This window comes from Streptopelia decaocto, assembly GCF_964273445.1.
Source record: "Streptopelia decaocto genome assembly, chromosome: 3".
Taxonomy (NCBI): Eukaryota; Metazoa; Chordata; class Aves; order Columbiformes; family Columbidae; genus Streptopelia; species Streptopelia decaocto.
This window is the reverse complement of record NC_138656.1, coordinates 112,938,291-112,964,295: the sequence shown is the minus strand read 5'-3', so window position 1 is coordinate 112,964,295 and position 26,005 is coordinate 112,938,291. Positions and strand designations below refer to the sequence as shown.

At 42.3% G+C, this 26,005-nt stretch overlaps 1 protein-coding gene across 4 annotated transcripts in view; it reads right to left on the bottom strand.

The window, feature by feature from the left end:
* The window catches only part of KLHL29 (kelch like family member 29), a 415,043-nt gene that overhangs the window by 144,533 nt on the left and 244,505 nt on the right, over window positions 1–26,005 (bottom strand). The window contains exon 1 of one of the 4 annotated variants that reach the window (XM_082047374.1): window positions 4,834–4,938. The exons of the other annotated variants lie outside the window; for them this stretch is intronic. Within the exon in view, the coding sequence (XP_081903500.1) occupies window positions 4,834–4,935 (102 nt within the window). The 5' untranslated portion in view covers window positions 4,936–4,938. Of the gene's footprint in view, window positions 1–4,833; window positions 4,939–26,005 lie in introns of those variants that run through there. 4 annotated transcript variants of the gene reach the window in all.

Below are 26,005 nucleotides of genomic sequence, written 5' to 3'. Positions count from 1 at the left end.
GCTGCCTTTTCCACCTGGGCTTTATCCTCCCTTGCTCTGGGAGCCAGCAGACCCGGTACAGACCCTGATGGAGGACGGAGGACTAGAGATGCTATATACTTTGTTAAACACAGTTGGTCAAAGGGAAATGTGATTCTTAGTGTCTTCTTTTTGGTGTGGAAGCTGGAAGTGAGAATTTTCAGCTTGTGTCCAAACTAAGCGGCTTATATCTATATATTTACGTGTTTAAAAAACCTTTAACTTCTCCAGGTTTTCTTCTACTTTACTGTAAACAAGGAAAATGATGTTCAGGTTTTAGACTCACATTTCCTTCTGCCCCCACCATTTTAATTTTCTTAACTTCTCAAACCTTCTATAACTTTTGCAAATGAAATAAAAATGAGTCGGGAAAGGCAAAAAGAGACGACATGCAGGCAAGCAAGAGCTTTAAGATTCCTTCTGTTGTATTCATGGCAAAGAAAGGGCAGGAGGGGAAGAAATAAATCTCAGTTTTGAAACACTTTCTATTTATAAGTTGTCCTGGGAAAGGCTTAATCTGAATTCTTTTAGCTTTTACATTGTACGAGGTCTTTGACACAGAGGGATATAACGCTGCTGGTGGTTTACCAGTTCATGTTAGCAGTATCCATTTGGATCCAGCTAAACTGTTTAACCGTGGCCAAAGTGCTCTGCAGTAAAAGAAGAAATAAGAACAAAAAAAGCACCACCAGCATTCTCTGCCTATAAATCAGCTAAGATACCTCCTCCAGAAACACTATTATCTATCCCAAAGCAAAGCTTCAAAAACCAGCAAATGCAATGTGGAGAAGTTGGCATCTTTATGAATCAGCAAAGAAGGACAGGAGGACTCACAACCCAAATCACACCCCACGTGTTCCACACGTGGCATCCGTGTGTTGCATCTCATTGTTCTATGGGCTGGGTCTCCTAAGCGGGTTTGCAATCCCTGCACTTCTCATTATTGTGTGGCATTGTGGAGATGTGCAACATCTTGTGTAACTTTGTTATATCCCCAAGCTGCTTTAAAACAGTGTCGGTCTGCAACAAGAAAAACTACCCCTGTACATTAAATAATGCAGAAGCACACACATGCTATCATTTTAAAACAATCCATATGTTCTGTACAGAGTGGGTAAGAGAGGGAGAATGTGACTCCGCTCTCCTAAATCCTACAAAAATATTGTTGCCTATTCTGCAACGGAAAGCTTGCCCTCCAAAAAACCTGAGCACCAGATCAGGCACATTTCTAACTGGTGGAGATTGCCCCTGAATCTAGTTCTAAATTCTATTCTTTGAGCATTAATAAAGAGGAAGGAGATTTGCAGGTTTGCTGTCAATAAACACTTCTGCTTCCACAAAATGCTGCTTGTTTCCCAAATGTCTTTTCACTAAATATGCTCACAAAACCTGCTTCTTAGAGGCTCAGTGCATTTCCATGCACAAGTTCAGCACGTTCCTTCCCAACCGTACCCCTGAGCTTGTATTTATTTGATCAGAAAGAGCCTGAGATTAGTTGGTATGAAATCAAAACACGCATTCATGAAACACAGTTTAGACAATAATGGTGGTGGAAACAGAAAAAACAGCTTATTGAATTTCTCCTTTTTTTTTTTTTATATCTATACTTCTGGTCTCTGATCTAATTTCTGCATTATTTTTCTTAATACATGAAGGATTACATTACAAGTGTTACATGCCTCTGATCCGATTGCAGCAATTACTGATTTGTGTATCTGGAAAGCAAAATTATTTGCAACATTATCAAACAGAGGAACTTTCTGTCCATGTGCTCAGGCACATGATGGCACTCTATTTGATGCTTTTAATGTACAACATAAATGACCAAAAAATGGCCTGTATTATGCTAGTTGTGCAGGGGGAAGAGATGTGTTCCATTAGTGATCCGCAGACTTCACAGAAACTAATTGTACTATGTTACACTTTTATCTTTGGCTTTCATGTCAGATGCTTGCTTGAATTAAACACGAAACACATGAAAAAAGGAAATGCATTACAAAATCTACTGGGTATACATTTTAAAATACTGCCAAATGTCTGTTTACAGGAAAAGACAAGGAGGTTTCTAAAAGGTCTGTTGAAGCGGCACTGGCTGTTTGATTGCCTGGAATTCATGGGAGACTACGAAGATTACTGAAGCAACCATCAGCATCTTTGTAGCACCCCTAAAATGTTCAATCTGTGCTCTTTGTCACCCCAAATTCAAATGTGAGGATTTTTTTGTCTTCTGTTTGAAACAATCATTAAGAACAAAGGAAATGTTCAGTTGAAGCTTGCATTTCACCTCCCGCCTGCCTCTTTGAACTCCAGCGGTGACCAACCTCCCAGCTTTAAGGAAATGAACTGCAATACGGATGTACAGGCAGAACAGAGCAAGATGGAACGATTTCAGAACTACATGAGACTAACACAGACAAGTTGCCAGGTCGTCGATTTTTTGTAGCTCCAACAGTCATAAACCATGGCCCATAGGCAACAGTAATTGGTGTACAGCTGGTCCACTGAACCTTATTAAATTAAAACATTAAAAACCTTCAGATTCATGGGGCTTTGCGGAATATCCACAAGAAAGTTCATGAGTTCACAGCAATCAGCTGGTGCTGAAGACTGGGAATTAGTGATTTGGTCTATATTGCATCAGTTTACATGGTCACTATTAGGTGGCATAGCTACAACTAAGCCTGACTTTAAGTCCAAAGCTTCACAAATCTTTGATGAAATAAGACCTAAACTTTTAGCAAGACCTTTTGTACATCAATGGAAAAATAAAACCTACCACGCTACTACCAGCGTTACAGAGTATGTTAGTGGAATTAAAAACAACAACCAAAATCCAACAACAAAAATTCCAATACAACTTTCCCCAGGGTCAACAACACCAAGCGCTTCCTGGGAGGTCCTTAGAAACACATTGGAGCAACCTCCCCAAAGGCTTGTAAAACTGCTGACATCCATCCTGCCACGGCTCCGGGTGCTGAGACCTATTCAAACAGTTCCATGAGCAAAAAAGAACTAATCTGGAGAGAGGGATCCTATTTGTGCTTCCCAGCGACCAAAATTATTTTACTACGGCCTTCATTTAAAGTGATGGATGAGAAGCAGTGATTCTCTGTTCCAATTATCCAAAAGAGATTGGGAATGGCAGCTTAATACTAAGCTAATGTATCCAATATGCAACCCACTCTGTTTTTTCTCCCCATTGAAAATAAAAAGGCTAAGAGGCATGCATGCATAGAGGCAAACATTTCCCTCCCACGGATTCAGGTTTTGTGGCCTGTCATGGGTAAAAGCAACTTCAATTTAATGAGGGAATTCCTTTTAAAGCTGTTAGCTGTGTCTCGCTCTAACAAGTAATGACTGGTGGCCCTGGTTGGGTTTTAAGCCTGAACGTGTCTGGTGCTCTAAAAAGCTCAGTGGTCTCTGCACCAAAGAGTTTATGGTCCAATTTGTACTTCACGCTGCTAAATATTGCATGACACAGGTATTACTTGCGTGCATGGGGCATGTACGTTAAATCTGAACCACACAGGGACAGATCTTCATCCGGGGTAGAATCCTATGCTGTGCTGGACAGAATCCCAAGTGTATTTCCGAGTCTAGTCTGTGGCCAAAGAAGCTCTTAAGGATGGATGCTGACCTTTGAAAGATGCAATGATGACAGCAACATCTCCCTAGCACCAGTCATTGGGCTGGGCTACAGAAATGAAACTGTCGCTTTAAGGGACGGCTGTATTGTAATGTATTAAAAACCTAAGAGATACGGATAGACCAGTGTGCAAGAGAAACAGAATGAGCTGTCCTGCTGTAAAACCTCATTCAAGAAGTTGCTCATGGGTGGAGAGAAGAACTCATCTACCTTACAGCTCCCATCACCAGGCAATTCTGCGATGACACAGCATTGTTTTTCTCTTTCCAAAGCTAATGCTGGAGCAGCGAGAAAGTGAATAATACAGTTAACTCACAGGAAAAATGTTGCCACCCTGCATAAAAGACAAAAGAAGTCTTAGTTCCCTCTCGAGTGGAGAGAATAATTCAATACCGGCATCTCAACCAGCATCCATGGACGTGCCGTGGTGAGCTCTGGAGCGCTGAGGTGTCGCCTTCAGGCGAGACACAAGGCTCAGCAGTGGGGTATGGGCTGCATCCATCCCCATTTTCAGACGATTTAAAGACACCCCCACCGCGAGGTGAGGGACACAGGCTTGGAGAAACCTGGGGGTGCAGTGGGGCCCACGTCCCAGACACACACAACTGCCCTTACCCAGCCCCGGCTCCTGAGCACCCAGCCCGGGGGCTGCTCAGAGGGCAGATGTATAAACATGTCCAGCTTCTCCTCCCCACCTCCCAACATCAACCCCATCATTCCTGAACTGAACCTCTTTGCTGTCTCATTCCCATTTGAGCCTTGGTCACCCTCCTAAACACATAATCAGCCAAATTCCCAAGCTCTGGCAATGCAATGGAAAGGAACTCCACGCCAGGAATGGGTCAACTGCTGTTGTCTCATTAACCCTTTATGAAGCTCCTTGTCCACACTGGCTGCAGCTCTGGGGAAGCAAGAGGAGGAATGAGGTTATGAAAAGGGGGGAGAAAGATGGGATAGAAGAAGGTTGTGAATTGACCATAGGGGGTATCCATTTATTTTTGGTGGCTGCCCTGCCCGGGACAACCACCGCTCTCACACCAGCGCTCCAGTCAGGTGCTCAGCGTTAGGTGGGAATGAATGAGGGACCATGGAATGACAAGAAACGCTTCATAAATGGCACTTTGTATGCTGTCTTGGGAAATTTCACCAGCAGAGGCTCAGGTACTCACCCAGCTGCCTTCGTTTCTCAGCGAGAACATCAGGGAACGGAGCTGAGGTATCGAACCGAGGTCCCGGCTGCGACACTTGCTGCTCCAGGACACCAGGGACATCAGCGCACGACACTGGGTTCGAGCACAGAAGCCCCACTTTAGCCTGAGCAGAACCTCCTCTGCTAACACGGTCGGCATGCAGATCAACCCCGAACCAGAGCAAAGCTACGAACGCAAAATCATCTGGCACCGAAGGAAAACGCGCACCGTCAGGAGCATCGTACTGCAGAGAACATGCACTGCGCAAGGGGAGAGGGCTGTGAGGGATCCCGCAGGCATCCCGTGCTGGAGGGAGATAAATCCAGTCCATCATAAGTGCTTTTTGTCAGAGGACAAGAGGAAATATGGGTAATAATGGAGTAAGTGCTTGTCAGACCAGAATCCCAAGGGCGTACAAAGGATGTAACCCTTGTGTACCGGCGAAGCTACTCAAGAATGACCTGACGGCAGATCGCTTGAGAACTAAACGTTTATCTTGAATGCAAATGCTGGCCATTGATAGGGTCAGAAATTGCTCCATACGGCATTTTTGGTCCCAAATTTCTCATTGATTTCTTTTAATCATCCAAACAGGACCCTGAATTTCATTCTGGATCAGGGCCTAAAGCATTAGAGGAATACTTATAAAGTAAAAGCTGTGGCTCTTTAGGCTCCAATCCCTACATTAATTCACTTCTGTTCAAGTTCCCTTTTGTTGTATTGGATGCCGACATTTTACATTCAAGCCCTCTGAATTCAGTGTTTCAATTGTAGTACACACTCCGTGGCAGGAAAGTGCATGTTCTCTGCCTACACAGCAGGCACATAAAAACCAAAAAAAAAAAAACCAAAAAAAAAAAAAAAAAGGAGAAAAAAAAGCAAACCAAGATAAGCCTGTGTGTGTTGAACAGTACTGCATGATATTACTGATTTATTAACGTGGCTTGATCAGTAAGGCTATCACCAAGGGCACATTTAGTTTGCACATAAATTTCACTGTCTAACAGGCACTTTTGTGTGTTCACTTTGGTTTCCATGATCTGATCTGGGTCTCAGGAAGCTTTCTTTAAGGGAGAACAGAGAATTCTTTTTCTAAGAAAAGGATCAAAGTACACCCGGTCAACTCTCAAACAAAAGGACAGTCAGTACTGTAGAAACAGTGTGCTTACCTTTCACAGCAACAAAGAAAAATAAGCCTATCGGTCCAGATTCATCGCTGCCTTAAATCCATCAGCATCAATTGAGCTGTTAAATTGTGGCTGAATTTGGCTTGTAGTAATTTAAAAATTTCAACTTTCTTTGAGAGTGTTCCATCAGTAGGATGCTAATTTAATGCATAATTTAAACTCCACTGTCCTTTAACTCAGCGTTTGTAAATAATTAAAAAAGAACTAAAAATCCTTTTACATTTATAAAGCTGCCCGCCCCCCCTTTTCTACTGCAAAACAACAAAGACTCTTCAATCAAGAATTTGTTTATTCTTTAAATCTAAGAGTAAAAGCTGTATTAAAGATGAGGAGAAACTGATTTACAAGATAAAACAATTAGCTCTGGGATATGTACATTTAGACTAATAAATTTCACATCATATTTTAAAGGAGTGGAGGAGGAATCCCAGATATATTAGATTTTATTCAAATGCTATTGAAATGTTCAATTAAGAGCATCTTGCGAAGGTAAGTTATGCAGTCACTAAAATTAAGATGTGAAAAATAGGATTAGAGCGCTGCATCTCTCAAAGAGCTCAGACACTTTAATAATCCAGCCCTTTTCCTACACACGAGATAACATCTACAATCTGGCTATTCCTGTAATTGCTCCGGTCTTGTTAAAATTTGGGTTGTGCAGAAGAAACACAAATATATCCCCCAGTAAAAAACACTAAAATAATACACTGCATTCCCTTTTAATCTAAAAACAAGTATCTCAACGGTTCTTATTAAAATATAGATACATTTTTTTTTTCCTGTGCAGACAGATGAAAATGCATTTTAAGACTCAAACAAGTCTGTGCACAAACAGCTCGAACCCATCAATCTCCCAGTTGGTTCTTAAAAGAAGCCAAACATTCACCAAGCTGTTCCGACCAGACATGAGTGGCAGATCCTTTTTGGGAACAAGCTCTCGAGATGCAACCCGGCTCCCATCAGATTCAGAGCTCTAATAACACGAGAAGTTCAGCGCGGGATCGGGCACTCGGGCAGTCATTTAATTTGATTTACAATACAGTGCTAATATATGTTTTTTTCTGGAAACACAGGCACCGTTTTCTCCCATTTTTCCGCTCTGTCGGTTTGACATCAAAGCTTTCCTGCTCATTTTGTTCCCGTCTCTCCACACCACCAGTAAGAACCTGCTCGGTTCTCCTGTTCTCCTTTGGCAGAACCGATTCGTTGACTGGCATGAACGCTCCAGCTGCCCCGACCATCATCCTTCTAAAAGATTTATGGCAAACAAATAGCATACCAAGCTATAAATCTAGCAAATGGCTATCAGACATATCTTGCTGTCCACAGCTGCACAATTTAAAGTAAAACTGATAATGGTATATCTGTGGCTAGTGTTACCAGTAGGCCTGTATCTCACTCTCATTTTTGGGGTGTGAATCAGATGATCCTTCAATATTGCTCTGCTCATGGCAACTTGTGATGCTAACTAGTCCTTTGCCATCTGAGGATAAATAACTGCCATTAAGATTAAGCCCTACTTAGGTTTCCTTCAACAACAAATTGCTTTACATTCCTTTTCTTTTTGTTTCCTTTAAGATTAAATTCTTCTAGGTGTCCAGTTTGGGCCACTGGGCTCATAAATAAGAGGACACCCAGCAAGAGTGGGGAGTTTAGCCAAAGACCTTTGAAAATCCTGTTATTTATCTTTTAAAGAAAATTTACACCACTTTAAAACATAAAACCTCCTATTCTCTTTGCTCCCAGGAGGTTAACACAAAGCAAACCACCTCTAAAAATAATCTCCTGTTTAAAAAACCTCAGGGTGACAGAGAAGGGGTTATGGTGAGCCTGAAATAGCCCAGATTGGTTCTGTAAGCCATGTAGGGAATGACAGGCTAAAATTAAACGACCTTTAGTCAGGATATCTCACCTACAACAGCAAGTTGTGATCCGATCTTCCTAATTCTCCTGCTCTGCTGTCACAGGTCACAGGTCCATCAGAAGCTGCTGTTTCTGCTGGGATGGGTGCAGGGCAGACGGTGCCCTCGGGACCCCCCAGGATGAACTGCCAGGGACACCAGCCCGGGGGCTTTGCAGATAAAACCCCATAAGAGGCGGCACATCCCCTCCTGAACTTGCTGGGGCTTTCGGGAGAGGGAAAGCTGTTCTTTGTACGGCCATGGTCTCCAAAAGACAAACCAGGCCTTGGTTTGCGGTAATAAAGCTTCAGGTAGAATACGAATCTATAAATATCTAACATGGGTCACAAATATCAATTAGAGTGAGAGAAGAGTAAAAACAGGACCAAACACCCACTTAAAAAAAAAAATAAAAAATATATATATATATATAAAAATAATATTTGTTGCAAATCCAAAAATCTCCTTTCTCACCCATAGCGCAGTTTTTGGAGAAACCGTGACCTTCAGCCAAGCTCTGACTGTACACCGGACTATCTGGACCTTATTAGAAAAAACCACCGAGCCCTAGCTTGTTTTTTTACATTTAATGGTGATTCTGTGCCAAATCCAAACACAGATCACATGTCCATTCCCTAAAAATCACCGAGTTGTTAAGAAAGTTGAGTCATTGAGCAAGACTCTCCATCCAACACCCAACAGCCCTGTCTCAGAAAGGACCACAGAGTTTGCAAGATTAAGATGCTCTGAGAGGAGACGTAAAGTCAGACTAGATGACTGTGGTAGAGCCCTGTCAACTGGAATACTCCTGTTCTATACTAGTCTAGTCTAGCCCACTCTAAATAAACCATTAAATAAGCATATGTATATTTACATATACATATATATATAAATCTCTTCCCTTGTATTACTGAAATGTGGATGCTATTAAAATGCTTGTCTCTACTTCCTTCTAAAGAAACTCCAAACTCCACGTACTGAGGAGGAAAAACAAGAGGTAAAAGCTGACAGACCAGCTGAGGATATGCTTTTCTAATGCTGCATTTGATTAATTATGTGATTTATTTTCAATGACTGGCTCAATCAATCCTGATCAAATTAACAAAGACAATGATCAGAAATACCAGACTAAAACACAACACTGATGATTTGGTTCCAGGGGATCCAATCAAATGAAACAGGATTAAATTAACCAGTGATCGGATTAAGCAGAAGATGTTGTATAAAGTCAGAGAAGTATCAGTACTTGGGGCCATTTGCTGTGTCTGTAGGTTGCCATTTCCAGCTCTTCCTACAGCTCTGAATAAACTTAAAATAAAATTGTTTTTCCTAGGTATCAGAAGGGTAATGTGGAAATAGTAGTAGTAGTAATAACAATAACAACTATTTATATCATTATTACTATTACTATTATTTGCCAGTACTACAGTATCTGGGGCTCTGCTACAGTAGGGACCCCATAAAGAAAAAATACCCCCTCATACACCCCCCACCCCAGCAGTCTGTACCTGAAGGAGTTTACAGTCTATGTGCACGACACGGAGATCAAAAGGTGACAGAATATCTGGATACAATCAAAAAGGCAGAAAAACCCATTTAATTCTACAACGTTAGCGAGGCACAAAGATGAAAAAGCTACTGTTCAACAAGGAGCATTAATGAAAGTTGCCAGTGAGACAGCTAGAAATGTTGTTCTTACCTGAAAATCAAAGTAAATACAAGTATCACAGGGAAAGTACTTCCATTTGCTGTGTACTGACCTAAACCTTAAGCAGCCAACAAGGTCCTACAGCACTGAACAGAGACGTATCTTCAAATGCCCGGAGCTCAAGCTGGTTGAGCTGCACCCATTAGTAACCAGCTGCAAAGTCCAAAGCTGAACAAAAGAAAGGACGGGGACCACAGAAACCAGCTCATTTGGAACTAAGTAGGAAAAAAATGCTTGGAGTTGGAGTGAAACCGAGCTCAATTCCTCCCCTATTTTTTTCACCAAGAGACTACTTTAAAAACTAAACTTGAGGGATGTGGAGAGGTATTACAGAATCACAGCATGGCTGGTTGCGGTTGGAAGGGACCTCTGGAGATCATCCAGTCCAACCCATCTGCTAAAGCAGGTTCACCAGAGCAGATCACACAGGAATGTGTCCAGGTGGGTTTGAATGTCTCCAGAGAAGGAGACTCCACAACCTCTCTGGGCAGCCTGTTCCAGGCTCTGGCATCTCAGAGTAAAGAAGTTTGTCCTCATGTTCAGATGGAACCTCCTGTGCTTCAGCCTGTGCCTGTTGCCCCTCATCCTGTCATTGGGCACCACTGAAAGGAGTCTGGTCCATCCTCTTGACACCCACCCTTCAGATATTTATAAACATTGACGAGATCCCCTCTCAGCTTCTCTTCTCCAGGCTGAACAGACCCAGCTCTCTCAGTGTCTCCTCATAAGAAAGATGCTCCAGACCCTTCATCATCTTTGTAGCCCTCACTGGACTCCCTCCAGTAATTCCTTGTCCTTCTTAAGCTGGGGAGCCCAGAACCGGACACAGAACTGCAGATGTGGCCTCACCAGGTCAGAATAGATGGGGAGGAACAACCTCCCTCAACCTGCTGGTCACACTTTTCCTAATGCACCCCAGGCCTTCTTGGCCACAAGGGCACATTGCTGGCTCATGGTCAACCAGAACTCCCAAGTCCTTCTCTGCAGAGCTGCTTTCCAGCAGGTCCACCCCAACCTGTACTGGTGCCTGGGGTTGTTCCTCCTCAGGTGCAGGACCCTACACTTGCCCTTGTTGAACTTCATCGGCTTCTTCTCTGCCCAGCCCTCCAGCCTGACCAGGTCTTGCTGAATGGCAGCACAGAATTCTGGTGTGTCAGCACTTCCAGTTTGGTATCATCAGCAAACTTGCTTCCCTAAGGACTGCTAATAAAACAGCTTTAGGATGTTGGTGGGCAGCCCCACCAGCGAATCCTGGCCCACAGGCTGCTATGGGAGGAGGAAGGACACTGGATGGTGGACGTGTCACTGGCATGGCAAAAGGAGTATGCTTGTCATCAGAAGAAAGGCCAAAGCACATGTCAACAGGTCAGATCCAAATCAACTGTCCCACCCATCTTGCGTCTCTTATAGAAGAATTCAGGAGTTGTACGGGAAGACTCCTTCCCTATCACTTGGTACCGTACTACTTCATTTTCTACGTATACACCAACCAGCACCTGTATGCAGTCATCATGTCCATCCTGCAAGTGGGCATCTGTCACCTGATGGGATTTAGTCACTTGTGATCACCCTAGGACTTCCCATGCACGCAGGGAACAGACCGAGCTCAGCATTTTGGCAATGGATAGCTGACCTCTGGAGTGTGAGTTGGTCTCTGTCCCCGATGAAACCACTGGAAACATCAGACAAACTTCTGATGGCCAGCAAGATCGAGGTTCATCTGCCGGACCTGGTTTGTGCAGCCATGGCCACATGTCCCACCCTTGCAGTTCATCGTTTCACAGTATCACAGTATCACAGTGTGTTTGGGATTGGAAGGGACCTCAAAAGATCATCTAGTCCAATCCCCCTGCTGGAGGAGGAACACCTAGGTGAGGTCGCACAGGAACATGTCCAGGTGGGTTTGAATGTCTCCAGCGAAGGAGACTCCACAACCCCCCTGGGCAGCCTGTTCCAGTGTCTGTCACCCTCACTGAGAAGTGGAACCTCTTGTATTCCAGCTTGATCCCATTACCCCTTGTCCTTTCATTGGTTGTCACCGAGAAGAGCCTGGCTCCATCCCCATGGCACTCACCCTTTATATATTTATAAACATTAATAAGGTCACCCCTCAGTCTCTTCTCCAAGCTAAAGAGCCCCAGCTCCCTCAGCCTTTCTTCATAAGGGAGATGCTCCACTCCCTACCGACAGTGAAGGACCAACCTCGCAAGACAAAATGTTTGATGAGCTGCTCTACTTACTGAGATTGAGAAAGCATTTAGAGAAACATTCCCCTCTCTCTCCCCACAACTTAGGGACTGAATATGTTATCTTTGTTTTCAGCTACCACAGCGAGTATATTTTAAAGCACCAACCCTTTCCAACCAAAAGATATTTGGAATTACGATTAAGAACACATTACTTTTTCTCTTCTGTCCCCTTAAAGAGTATCTTATTTATATGTGTGGGCTTTTTCTCATGCTCTGCCTTGCTACATTTTTTTTTCTCAGCCTCATTGCAATTTTTTTCATGAGTATTCTCAGTTTCATTTTCTTACTTTATTTTTCCCATGTCTCTATCTCTCTCTTCACCCTTTCTATCACGCTCTCTCCTAAGTGAAATGAGAACCCAATTATACTCCTGTTAGAACTGAACTTTCAAATCCATCATGTGCTAGCAGGCTCAAAATTAGGCAAATAAATTCCCTCAACCCTACAAATTAAACTGAGCCTTTGCATATGTTCTTTTAAGAGCACAAAGATGTCAAGTATTCACCCAGCTGTCACAAAATATGATGAGCAGGCACTTCGTATTCATATAGATTTTCTAAATCGTTTGTCAGATTTAAAAGAAATGCTAATGGATGCAAAAGTAAATTCTAATCTATTCTAAATATCTGGTTATTATTTGTATTACAGTAGGATTTAGAATTGACAGTTGAGGATCAGGGCACAATTTCAAGGCATTTTGCACACAAAGACAAAGATCATTTGGATGATGTGCAGGAATTATTTTGCACTTTCTCAAATTTTATCTCATTATTTTAACCAGCACCCCGATTATAGGTATACTCAACTTCATTTAAGAATAAAAGTACCATCAGCTTGTAAGCATCCTTACCTAATGCGTCTGCTATTGAAGCCCAGGTCTTAAATTTGTTAAAGCCAGCAACTGTCTGCCAGGTGTAGATTTAGAAGGAAAAAAACCACCATGAATGTCAGATTTTGCAAATAGAATCACAGAATAGTTTGGATTGGAAGGGACCTTCAAAGCTCATCCAGTGCCACCCCTGCCATGAGCAGGGACATCTTCACCCAGATCAGGTTGCCCCATCCAGCCTGGCCTGGGATGTCTCCAGGCATCCACCACCTCTCTGGGCAACCTGGGCCAGTGTTTCACCACCCTCATTGTGGTGAAACACCTGAAACTCTCCTCTTTTAGTTTAAACTATCACCCCTTGTCCTATCGCAACAGGCCCTGCTAAAAAGTCTGTTCATGTCTTCATTTCAAAGCTCATGACAGACGTGGGGCTGAGCAGGACCAGCCTCAGCACGTGGATGGGAACTTGCCCAGAGCTGGCGACACGGGCAGCTTGGACATCACACACCACACCTGGAGCTGGTCTGTGCAGGTCCCAGACGCGTGGGATTCGCTGCCCTGGAACTAAATTCCTGTACAATATTTCTCATGTGCTCAATCCGAGGTGTTCAGGGAACGTGTGCTGTGATGAACGTGTCCCGGAGAGCTGCTCTCCGTGTTCTCCCTGGCTGTTTGTCTAAAAACCTATTAGGGCACCGCTTAAAGCAGGAGGGCAGCAGATCCTGGCTGTCAGTGATAATCCACTGCCAAAATCAATACCGTTGGCAAGCTTTGGTTCATGGATATTTACGATCAAAGAGCACATTTTCCAAGAATATATTGTTAGTTCCATTGTCTTGGCCCAATTTCAACTCCAGTAATTGCATTTCGAGGAGATGCGGGAGCCCCCTCGCCCCATCCCATCTTGCTTCACAGCATCACTGCATCACACCGGACACAGCTTTTCCTGTAGATATTGTACAGAGCGGTTAATACCTAAACAGCTTTGTGATTCTTGGAGAGGTGAGAAGTGTAAGATACTGTTGTTGCTGTTACTTAAAAAATGATTTATCTGTCTCTGGAACTAGTCACCTTGAGACATTTTTTAATTTCCTTCTCTTTCATGAGTGAATTTGTACATTTAAATTATTTACCAAAGGGTGAGCTAGGCAGGTCTCGGTTTGCATTTTTTTATTTCATTAATAAAAGTAAAATAACTACAAAATGTGACTGTCTACAGCTTTTCAATATCCAGCTTCAGGGAGTTCAAGCCCTTTCAGATGTAGCTGGGAGAGCTAACTCCACCCGCCAACTAAAAATCTGTCTTTCTCAGTGGAATAAAATTCCTGTTTACAGCTGCACGGGGCATAAAATGGGAGGTTTTAAACTTGTGACATTTCCGTGTCTGGAAAAGCTGTCACACGCCCAGCACAGCGTCTTACCTGGGGCTGTAAGCCCAGGGGTGTTAGTAGCATTACCCAACCGTAAGAGTACCAGAGGGAAAGAACTGTGTCAACTCAAACACACTTTAAAAACTTCCCCAAATCTTTCCTATATTCAAAAACCAGCAAGTTTCCCCTATGGGAAGGAACCCCTATTTCCAGCTGTACGTGCTTGCGGTCTTGTTTCTCAATAACTTCTCAGTAGTGCTCAACTGACTGGTTGCCTGTCAGAAATCCTGGCTCGCTTTATTTTCGGAGAGATCTCTGAATGCACAAAGTTGAGAGCACCGTTTTTTATTATTTTTATTACTTTAATTATTTTAATTATTATTATTTTAGTTTTAAAGACTAAGCAAATGTCAGAAACTGTGCTGAACCAAGAACTGGTAGAATCAGCCCTATACATGTGGTTTTGTGGGCAAAGGAAGATGCGCTAAACACAAGCCATCGCCAGCCGCCTTCAGCCGCACTCCCTGCTCTCCTCCCGCTTCCCAAAGGGACTGTTTGCAGTGTTTAAACAACTGCAGTTTTAAATAGACACTGTTAAGCATATTTTGTATTAAAATGTAAAACGAAAGCCAAACGGAACAAGCCCAGCAAAGAAAATGAACCAGAAAAATATGCGTGTGAGAAAGACTAATAAAGTATGAGTGCATGATCGTATTCTGGAGCATTTGCATGTGTCAGAGGGAGTGGAAGGGAGGTGAGAGAAGATGAGAAAATACAAGATAAGACACAAAGTGACAGAAAAAAGCAGCAGTTCAGGAAGAAAGAAGCAGGCAGGGAAAAGACTGTCTTGCAGATAAGCAAAAGACTCTGTGTACAACATGCGGGGAATTTTTAAATGCTGAGCTTTTACCTACTAACATCAATAGGGTTATTATAACTAACTTGGTAAGATCTAGGGGCAGCAGTTAAACGATGTAATACAGGTACCTAATTTAGGTGTCATGCCTGCTTCTCTCCATCGGCTCTGTTAGAAGCTGGAGTCTGGCAGCCCTGGATAACAAGTGGCTTAAATTACTCATCGCTCTCTGGAAGGTAAGAGCCATTGTAAACTCTCTGACTGTGCCCCCGTGTGCACTGCAGCAGAACCAGAATGAAAGAGGGGGAAAAAAATGATAAAGAACATCATCCAGCTATATTACAAGCAGAAGAAAGAAATTCAGGAACTCTATGAAGAGAATGATGACCTAAACCAAAGAAGATGGGATACTGGAAGTTACATTATCCGTAGAGAAAATTTAATGTAAAAAGATTCAAAAGAAAATACAGTCTATGTAGCCGCAGCCTGGTGCATCTAAAGGGAAAAAATTCCCTCTCCCGTCTCCCAAACCTAAATTAAACTAAGGGAGTGCATAAGAAGGAGAGAGATTATTTTTGTTTTGGAGTATCTAGTTCCTAATTTAATCTTAATCTACTCCGACATTTATCCTCATGGATAATACAGTATACAAATTCAGGGCAGAAAAAGAATCCATACAAATAATAAAATAAGAGCTGCTTGCAAGGGCACTATCTTTAAAAATTGCCCTTGGGTAAAAATAGTTCCTCCTGCTTTACGTCCCGCTCCGCTCCGGGCAATGCACCCAGATCCCAGGAAGTACTTTCTTCCTTCCCTTGTGGAATCGTTTGTGGCTCTCATCCAGCCTCTGATTATGCTAATTGTATTTGATGGAATTTGTATGTACTCTCCTTCGCTCTCGTCTCATCTGAACACGCGCAAGATGCATTTTTAATTTTTAACTCTTCGAAAATAAATAAATAACGTCACTCTCTCCCCAAGGTTGTGTAAAAGTCAACCTTATTACTGGTTCTAAACGGCAAATATACAGCCTTTATTGCTAGCAAAACAAATAACCCCTTCTATATTAATATGTTGCAACAAAGCTTTTAGTTAGTGTGAGAAGAATGTCATAATGTAGGAGCTTGCATAACACAGTCGGATCATGTCACCTAGACACAATTTCGTTTGCATTAAATTAAATCCACCATCATAGGAAGTGTGACTTTAATAAAAAGATACAGTCAAGTTGGATAGATCAAGAGCCCGCATCATTTTGAGATAGAAACTCAAAACAAGAGAGACTGTGAGCTGTTGTAAGACAATTCCCAAGGGTTAGCAATAAAACCTAGGGCTTAAATTCCTGAATAAGTGGATTTTTTTGCTTTTTTTTCCTTTTAAAAGTGTCGCTGACCAAGTAACCAGACATCAAAACCTACTTGATTCTGGTCAGACAAAACCAGATGACCTTAACGGCCTCAATCCAGGTTCCCTGACTGTCTTTGAGGTCCCCAAACGCAGCGGTGACTGGGTTATTTCATACTTCATGGCGATCCTCTGAACCTCTAAATTATTCTTTAATTCTCCTAACTGGCAGCTAAAGAGAAATGTAATTGCGAGAGTAAAGGACTTGCTTCCCCTCCTAAATGAAAACAAGACTGGCTTTTCATTCTTTATTTAAGTGAATTTTAGTGAAAACCACCCAACAGGCAGCACCACACACCGCAGTTCTGCTCCTCCCCAGCTCCAGCCCTCCTGTCCCTCCCTGGGACTGTCACCCCCAGAGCACCACGCTGAGCACCCCAATGCTTCCTCGGGCCTCATTTTCAAGGGTATTTAGGCATCTTAACACAAGTAGGCACCAATGGGATTTCCAGAAGAGCTGAGGAAGAGAGGGCACTTGAATTCTGCCAAAGCCCAGGGAGGTGGAGTTGGGTTGGCCAAACATGCAAGCCTGAAAATCCAGAGGCACCTCAAGGCTTTAGAAAGCTGGACTCCAGGGGCTTCAGGGGCCTCCAAAAATGGCACATGGGCGAATTTAGAAATGTGAGCTGCTCTCTGCAGTGGAGATCGTTGGCAGAACTGTGGCAGGGGGTTCAGGCGGGACACCCGATGTCCCTGACACAGGGCTCTCAGTCCCAGGCCACAGGCTTCACCCATCCAGTGGAGATGCTCCCCAGGGCACCAGCCCATGCAGCAGCAGCAGGGCCAGACTCTGCCCGCAGAACCACAGCGTGGTTGGGGTTGGAAGGGCCCTCTGGAGATCATCCAGTCCAACCCACCTGCTAAAGCAGGTTCACCAGAGCAGATCACACAGGAATGTGTCCAGGTGGGTTTGAATGTCTCCAGAGAAGGAGACTTCACAACCTCTCTGGGCAGCCTGTTCCAGGGCTCTGGCACCTCAAAGGAAAGAAGTTTCTCTTCATGTTCAGATGGCATCTCCTGTGCTCGTTTCCCCTCATCCTGTCATTGGGCACCACTAAAACAGTCTGGTCCATCCTCTTGGCACCCGCCCTTGAGATATTTATAAACATCAATGAGATCACCTCTCAGCCTTCAAATTGCCTCTCAGCCCCATCTGAAACAAACCCAAATTCTTCCCAATGCAATGGGTCGGCTGAGGAAGGTCCAAGGTGCGTGTGTGAGGGAGAAGGACACCGTCCATCGGTGCAGGGGACAGAAAGCCCCTTCTTTGGTCACGCAGGTCCTGTTTGGATGTTCAACAGGCTCCCTTTGAAAGGTGGGAGTTTCTTAACAAAGAGCTGTAGAGGAAAAGCAGATCAGGCTGCCCAGTCCTGTGCTGTTACAGCCTGAAGGGATTTGGGGCACGATCCCTTTCACCTCCCAGCCCCAACATACAGGTACACACACGTTTTAGTGGTGACATCTGAAGGAGGCAATAGCGAGCCGTTACTCTGCACTCACTGCTCTTTGTCCTGGAGCTTTCTCCAAATAACATTTTGATATAATTCTATTTTTTTTTCCAGGCATCTGAACTGCCTGTGGAAATTATGAGTGTAAATATCAGATCTGGAAGCCGGGTCCCCTGCCACCCACTATTTTAGACCCTGATAGGAGCAGCCAGACCTTCCAAGCTGCTCTTTGAGCCGCTTGCCGGGAGTGAGAGCTCTGTGCATGTCGGTGCAGAGAGAAGATGCTGCCTGCCGTGTGAATCTGCCCGTGGGGGAATTGGCTCCTTTCCTCAGCTTCTGTTTCTTCATCCTCCACCCTTGCACAGTGAACTGGCTGAAAACTGCTCCTCTTTCAAGGGCGGGTGCACGCCAGTGGTAAAATGTATATAGTTTATTTGGAGATCACTAAAAGCAACTCTATTTAAAAAAAAAAGAGGAAAAAAAATAGATACTTCACAGCTCTTCACATACTCTTAAAACAATACCACAGGAGTTACAAAACATAAATCATCCGTAATAACAGCAACACTTCTCTCCACCTGGTGTCTGGTACTACCTGCATTCTTTGTGATTCTTCAGGCATAGTTGTTATATACATGCAAATTTTAATTAAGGGAAAAACTTGGCTGAATACTAGATAAAATTATTTGTTGTATAGTATATTTGAAAAGCAATGCATCATTCTAATAGATTATTCAATGGATATTTTCAACCTTCTATAAAAGTGTTTAGGTAACGCAAAAAAAGATTAATTGAATAATTTATTTGATGGACAACAGCATTATTCATCAAATACATTATTTAACTAATAGTATTCAACCAGCACTAATTAAAAACAGAGAAGTGATTGCTTTCAAGTACAACTCATTCAGATCCCAGTTTTGGCTCCATTAAGAAAAGGGACTTTGCAGGGGAATGTCTCAACGCCAGTGTAGATGGTGCAGATGTTCTTCCTGCTACAGGAGCCGTGTCCTGCATCACAGTGTCCTCGACCAAATGTATCTGCATGACTGTGGTAGGATTTGCACCTCTTAATGAAATGCTTGCCTCTACTGGGGCTGGATTTGAGCATCCTCAACGGTGGAGGTATTTTAGCACATGGAACAGACTAAATGTGTATATTCAATTTGTAACCTGCAAGGTGGATCCAACTTGCTAACTGCTCCACCAACACTCTTAGGAGCTTCCAGACATGAGAAAGAATTAATCCAGCGTCTTCTTTGCTATTTGGTTTCCCAAGTGTTTTGCAGACCATCTTCCATCCCGTAACCTGATAAAGGCACAACTGTCTCCTTACCCTGGTGACATTCCATACCTACGTCCCATCTTGTTGCAGGACCAAAGAACATTAGAAGCATCACCTACACAAGCTGTGATGCCATCAGACATGCACCCAGCAGAGGCTGTGCAGCTTTGCCACGTGAATGGGACACCCCTGGGACAAGCCACAGAAACCACCTGTGCTTCAGACATGTCAGCTTCTTATGCTGCATTAGCACAAATATCTTAATATTTTGTATTTAGCAAGGAACAACGAACATTAGGCTTTAAGGGCAAAAGGCTGACAAGAGATGAGTCAAATCCATTGAGGGAAAAAGCAAAGACCGTATCACAAGTACCAAGTAATGACACACAAGAGTGGAGAAATGCTCATTATCAGATGGTTTAATAGCACTTGCTCAGTCGCCCTCCCCACAGATGGGAAAACCACCATGGGAATAAAACCAGCTTCCCAATTACGGCAGAAGGCACATTCAACATAGCCTGCCCAGGACAAAGAATAAAGATCATGCTAGGACTTTATAGACATAGTAAACCCTGGTTAAGGTCCCGACAAGTACACTGTGGAAAAGGGAGATGTAATGGTCAGCAAATAAAGACCTTCTTAAAGTTTAGTAAGCTCTTAAAAATACTTGACTATTTAACCAAAAATGTCTCCCTTATTTTGAAGAGGTTCTAGAATAATTTTCAGGGAATAAAGTTCCAAAGAGTAAAAGAAGAGTTTGGATGGCACTGACTAAGTATTAACTGAAACTATTTTGCTGGTTTAATTTACATTACTATTTTAAGCAGTGTTTCTTTTAACGATTCAAGACACATCTCCACTCTAATCCCCTACTCCCGTTTGGAAGGAAACAGATGAATGTGATGAAACGCAATGCAGACGATAAATTCACGCCACTCGAAAAGTGGCAAATGACATTTACTGGTCTCTCAGTTCCCATTTCGTGATTGATATAGAACTATAAACAAGAAAATAAGTACTGTTAAAAATCTTTCTATACAGGGGCAAGTAAGGTTTTAATGGTGGTTTGCCTGTGCTTATTAACAAGCCATGGCAGTTGCTGCACACTGATCAGTAACCGCGTAAGAGCTCAGCCTACTGTGGAAGTCCTGAGTCTATGTACTTTCAATTTTAGAGCATAACCATCATACGCTCCACAAACCAATGAAATTTCTAATAATACAAACCAATGATGTGTTAAATTGAGACACTTCTAGCTTGAATGCCAAAAACTTCACTATGATTTAGAGGATCTGTGCTTACCTTTCTCTATCAATTTACTGTTAATTTGCTACTATTGGAGCAATTTACAAAAAGAGAAAAAAAAAAAAAAAAAAGGTAATATTTTATTAATACCAAGCCTGGTCATTTCAAATATACACTCAAATGCCATTTCTTGTACAAAATGTAACATAGTAATTCAAGAGGAGTAAGAGATGGCATGAGAAGTGTTGAGGGGTAGCTGGCAAAAAGAAATCAGACTGCAAAATATCTGCATTTGGAAATAGGTGGCAATCCTCTTTACTGCCCTTAGAAGAGGGAGAGGCATTAACCAAATTTTAGGTCATAGGTTTGCCTATTTCAACTGTTCCAAGCATTACATATTTCATTATTTATTACATGGTCTTGTTACTGTGCTGGTTATCACCATATTGTAGCTTTACAGATAATCTGTACCAAACAAAATGAGAATGCCCTACAAATAAGGTTTTTTTCCTAAATGTGCCTTCCACCTTATTTCACCCCAACTCCTCAAGATGGCATCTAACCATTTCTATATGACTCTGCACTTTATACCAAAATCGGACACACAGCAAGTTTGGTTTTCTTTTCTCAGTATCCTGTTCCCACTTTCTGCTCAGATACAAAGATAAATTGTAATGACCTTGCATGAATCATACTGACATCATGCCGTCTAGCTCGTGGAATAATTATGAAAGCACTTTTCGATCTCTGTCTCCAGGGGCTCTCTGACAATCCCTTAAAATCTTTGCCACATCTTTCCACTCTCCAACAGGCTTCTGGGACAAATACAAAGTCACAGCTTGAAAGAGAATGGAAACTGGTCAGGGTGAATTCAGGCACCTGTAATAAAGAACATTTAAAATTGGCTTTGCAATTAAACTATTGCCTAGCTGGGTTAGATGTGGCCTTCAGCAAATCAGGATACACTGAAATCACTATAATTCTTTGCAGCAGTTATACCGCTAAGCAATTCAAGACATTTCAAGATTGGCTATTAGACAACAGCAGAGCACAGCTGAGGTCAAACCGATCCCTGGTATGAACTCAGGGAAACGCAGCAGCTCTACCAAGTATAGATCCACTTCTCAGAGTTCACGTACAAGGTTAGAAATTGATAAGTTAATTGTCCAACATCAGGACCTGCAGCAAAAACAGTTGCAACAATTAAATGTTAAGTTTATATATCAAGGGAAAGCAGGAAAGACACTTTGCCCATCAGTATCTCCTAGTGACCTTCAGTTGGCTGGGTATTGGTGTTTATAACTAAAGAAAGACACTACCATCTGTTGTCTGCTGAAGAGAAATAAGCACTACAGGACACATGGGACCTCAGTTCCTTCACTGAATCACTTGAGGATACAGTAAGTCGGTGAAAGCTCTCTGTCACTTGGTGATGACTATGCCCTGAGGCATAAAGATCCCATATGCTTTTCATTAATACTGTGCCGTTCCTTTGGCAACAGTAAGACCCATCCCAACTTGGGGAAAGGGGCTCAGGACCGAGTAGATGCAGGGAGGGAAATCTGAGCAGGAAAAAAGGCATAAAAGGTTCTTAAAACTGAGGTAATTTGTGGCTGTGAATGTCATGGATGAGTTGAACTTACCTGAAGTTCCATGAGTTTTAGAAATTCCACAATTTCATTGAAGACTCCCCTGCTCCTTTCAAGTGGAGACAAAATTCAGTTCTCTGTGCTGTTTACTGTTGCACTTCTGCACACACACTGTATTTATACATACAAATTAACCTAAATAAAATTATCCTACTCTACAGCACATATGCCTTCTTTCTCAATGACAAACTTGCAACTACCGGAGCATCCATTGCTGACCACTTCTCATCACTTACCACAATGGCTGTGCTGCCCTGCTGCCCGTATTGCATTTGCCAACTGCCAAATCTTTCTTTGGAAATGTAAAGAAACACAGGAGAAGTCAATTTTTCCAAATTGGTGAATTTTTGTTTTGTTTTGGTTTTGTTTAAATTGTACACCAACAAATAACTTTGACTTCTTCCAGGTCTGGAGGTGTTGTCGATTGCCTACTGTAAACTATGATGCAACAGGTTTCACTTCATGCTCTATCTCCAGCTGAGACTTTCCATAAGCTTGAGCTTTTCAGATGTTGGTGCCCGTGTTTTGACATACAGATGAAGTTTAGTCATAGATGTGTAAACTCATAAACCGTTTTAGTTGTGTTATAAACTACAAAATTTACCACTGCAATTTTATTATGATTATAAAAATAATACCAATGAAAAGCTGAGAAGCAAACTAGTGGTTCCAATATGATTCAAGAGTGCTTTCAACTTTTTTTTTTTTAAACTTAAAACTGTTTTTTATTCTCAATGAACTATTCATCTGTCACATATCCCAAAAAATTTCAAAGTGACTTTGAAATAAGACCAGCCACACATATATAAAAAAGCCAAAATCTTAACATTCTTTGAAAGGTGAAAGAAAAGTCCTTATTTCCAATGTCTTTTTGTGCATTATCTTTTTTTACCCCCTCTAAAGAAAGCTACAGAGGAACATGGGTATCTTGCTTAACAGTGATGCCTATGATGTATATATAGAGAGAAAACACCCACCACTTAAGCAGAAATACCCTGATATTTCTTTGAATGCCTTTCACAAAACTTCAGTCACATACATTTCCCCCCATTCAAACCAGTCAGTTGCCTTATAGTGGGTCTTGCTCCCTGCACACAACCAACCAGTTGTCCTGATATCCCACCACTCCTTCCACCCCACTTCTGTAACAAGCCTTTGAAAACGAGACCAGGGAGCCTTGGATGTATGTGAGGTGTCAGTTTGCCGTTCTAATTTTTTTGGAAAAGGTGTCAAGAGACATATTCTCTGATTAAACCATTTTGGGAGCCCTCCTTCTGTGCCGCTGCAGCTGTCCCCGGAGCTGGTGGTGATGCCGTATTCACTGCCGTCTGTTTGGAGACGCTGAGCCTTCCTAGAGCTCATCACCCATCTGTCCTCAGCCAATATGACTGGGAACCGTATCAGAAAATGACCTGGAGCTGCATCTCCTCTTGTTTTTCCACAGAGGTGAGAAAACTTCAGGTACAGAGCAAGTTCATAAATACCTTTAAGCTACTTCTGAAGTAACCAGTCCTTATTAAACACTCCTAGTCTAAAAGGTAAAAGAGAAATCAATCAGCAGCTGTCCTCCTCTCCAGCACCACTTTAGTCTCTCTGGATACTCTCCTCACCTTGCCAAGCATCTCCTGAGCTCCGCTTCTTCCCTCTCTTTAATATCAGTGTCTGCCGATTGCCCCAGGTTGTCAACATATTTATGGAAAATTTTGGAAGAATATATGGAAGTCTATTCTTTGGACACTTTAGTACTTTCCCTCCACTCATCATCTTTTGCTTCGCCCCTCACACACACCAGTTATCACTGTGCATAAACCAGGTTCAGCACTTGCCGTGCAAGCTTCTTTGCACCACAACAGCACTGAACTCAGTTTTCAGCTTTGTGGCATCTTTGGTGACTCCATGTCATCGTGCTGTCCACTAGTAGATGCAAGAAAAGATTAAGATCAATAGCACAGTTCATCTCTATCAAACATGTCTTGAAGAGTAGTTACTACTCCTGTACTCACCACATAGCCAAGCACAATTTACACGTGGCAGACCTCACCTGGGTGACCACCACCAACATACATTTCCTTTGACTCCATGGACATTAAGGCTACACCCATAACAGTCAACCAAGCAGTGCTAATGTTTGCAATGAACTAGGAACTATTTCGGAGATTTTCAGTTGGGTCAAGACAAAATTTCACCAAGAACCATTTACACAACTGAGCATCACTTGGTGCCACAGACCCTGGTCGTGTCTGTTCACTGACACTGCTTGACTTAAAGGTACATTTATGGACTCTGAAAAGATGACGTGCAGTCTTAAAGCTGTCTGAAGTGACAAAAAATAAAACCTTGGAACAAACACATCCGTGGATTCTCATCGGAGCCGTAACAAGTGAGAAGACGGTAGCACCGGCACATCTGAGGTCGGGGGAGCCACAAAGGAAACACCCCGCGAGCACAAGGACCATTCAGACTCTCCAGAACAACCACAGCGCTGAAGGAGCTAAAAGAGTTTTATTATAAGCAGCTAAAGACTTATTGCACTGAGCTTGACAATGTCTTCCTAAGCTGAACCGACGGCAGGGCAGACAGTTTATGCAGTGTGCAACTAAAGACTAATTCCCTGCCCCAAATTCTTCCCCGCAGCCATTTCAGTGGCTTCAAGGGAGCTATTTTGCCAAAGGTATTATGAGAATATTTTTACTTCAATAAAATGGCTACCTTGCCGGAATTAATTCCGACAGATGTTTTAGCAATTACGAAATCACTTAACTAATTATCTCAAATACCTTTTTGGCCATCTCCACTACAATAAACACCTCAAACTAAAATATTCTGAGTAAACTGCAGTGGGATTGTACAAAACCTTGGCTTTGGGAGAGACAGGATGGAAGTTAGTGGTTGGCACTTATGTCATCAGCATTATAATGATTCAGCTAGAGTATATATAATTTTGTTGCTGACCTTACATTATTATATAATTAAGGTAATTTAAGTAATTACTTGCTAAAAAGACTAATTTTGTTCATCAACATAAAGACTCTCAAAGCACAGCAATATGAGGGAATTAGATTCCAATACAGCAATTTGGGGAGAATTAGAATCTCCAGTGAATAAAGTGAAACTGGAGAAAGCAGTAAAATGGAAGAAAGGACAGTAAAAGTTCATGAAACCTGGTGACTCCTCTCTGTTCTGTCAGACACGCCCCGAAACTCCCCAGTACCCCAAACATCATAAGGATTTTCTTGTCACATGTAAAATATCCACGGTGAGACTTCTAACTGCAAACTAAGAAGCTAAAACTCTTTTCCAAGCTAGAGAAGCAAATATCTTTCCTTAGAGATGTCTGTAATCAGAGTGACTCTTCTGAAGATGGTTTTGCCTCTCCCTTCCAAAATAAGGTTACCCTAGAAGATCCTAATAAATTAACTCTTTAATTGAGTACACTGAGTACACAGCAATCTCAGTTACTTCAAGCCATAAGCTCGTCCATAAAAATAGCCCACCTCATTCCTGCACAATAATGTAATTTTAAACCACGGAGTTTCTCCTCTGGAGACAGGTCTTATTATAAATGATCACATTAAACACTGGCATCTTTTCCAAACATACCGCGAATTAAAAGGAAGACTTTGATGTCAAAAGAATGTTACATTTGAGAAACCTCAAGTGAAGTTTTTTGGGTTACTGTCAATTCATTGTTTCTTTTCGAGGTGACAACCTGCTTGTCCATCTGTGTTCAGACACTGTAAAACTTCTTCTGCCTTTAAACTTTGTAAAAAACCCCAAATCCTATAACAGAAAATAATTTATCCAGCTTTAAACCCTGCTTGTGGTTGTTCCTGATGCTATTTTGAATTGGATGATGCCATGTACCTGCTCTTATGACAGGAGGAAGATTCTATTACAAGTAATCAATATTTTGTTTGTTTAATAACTGAGGAATTGCTTGAGTATATAACTGAGGAGTTAATTATTTGGCAGGCCTATGAAACATGCTAATTAAAATGTTAAGTTACAAGAAGCCTACAG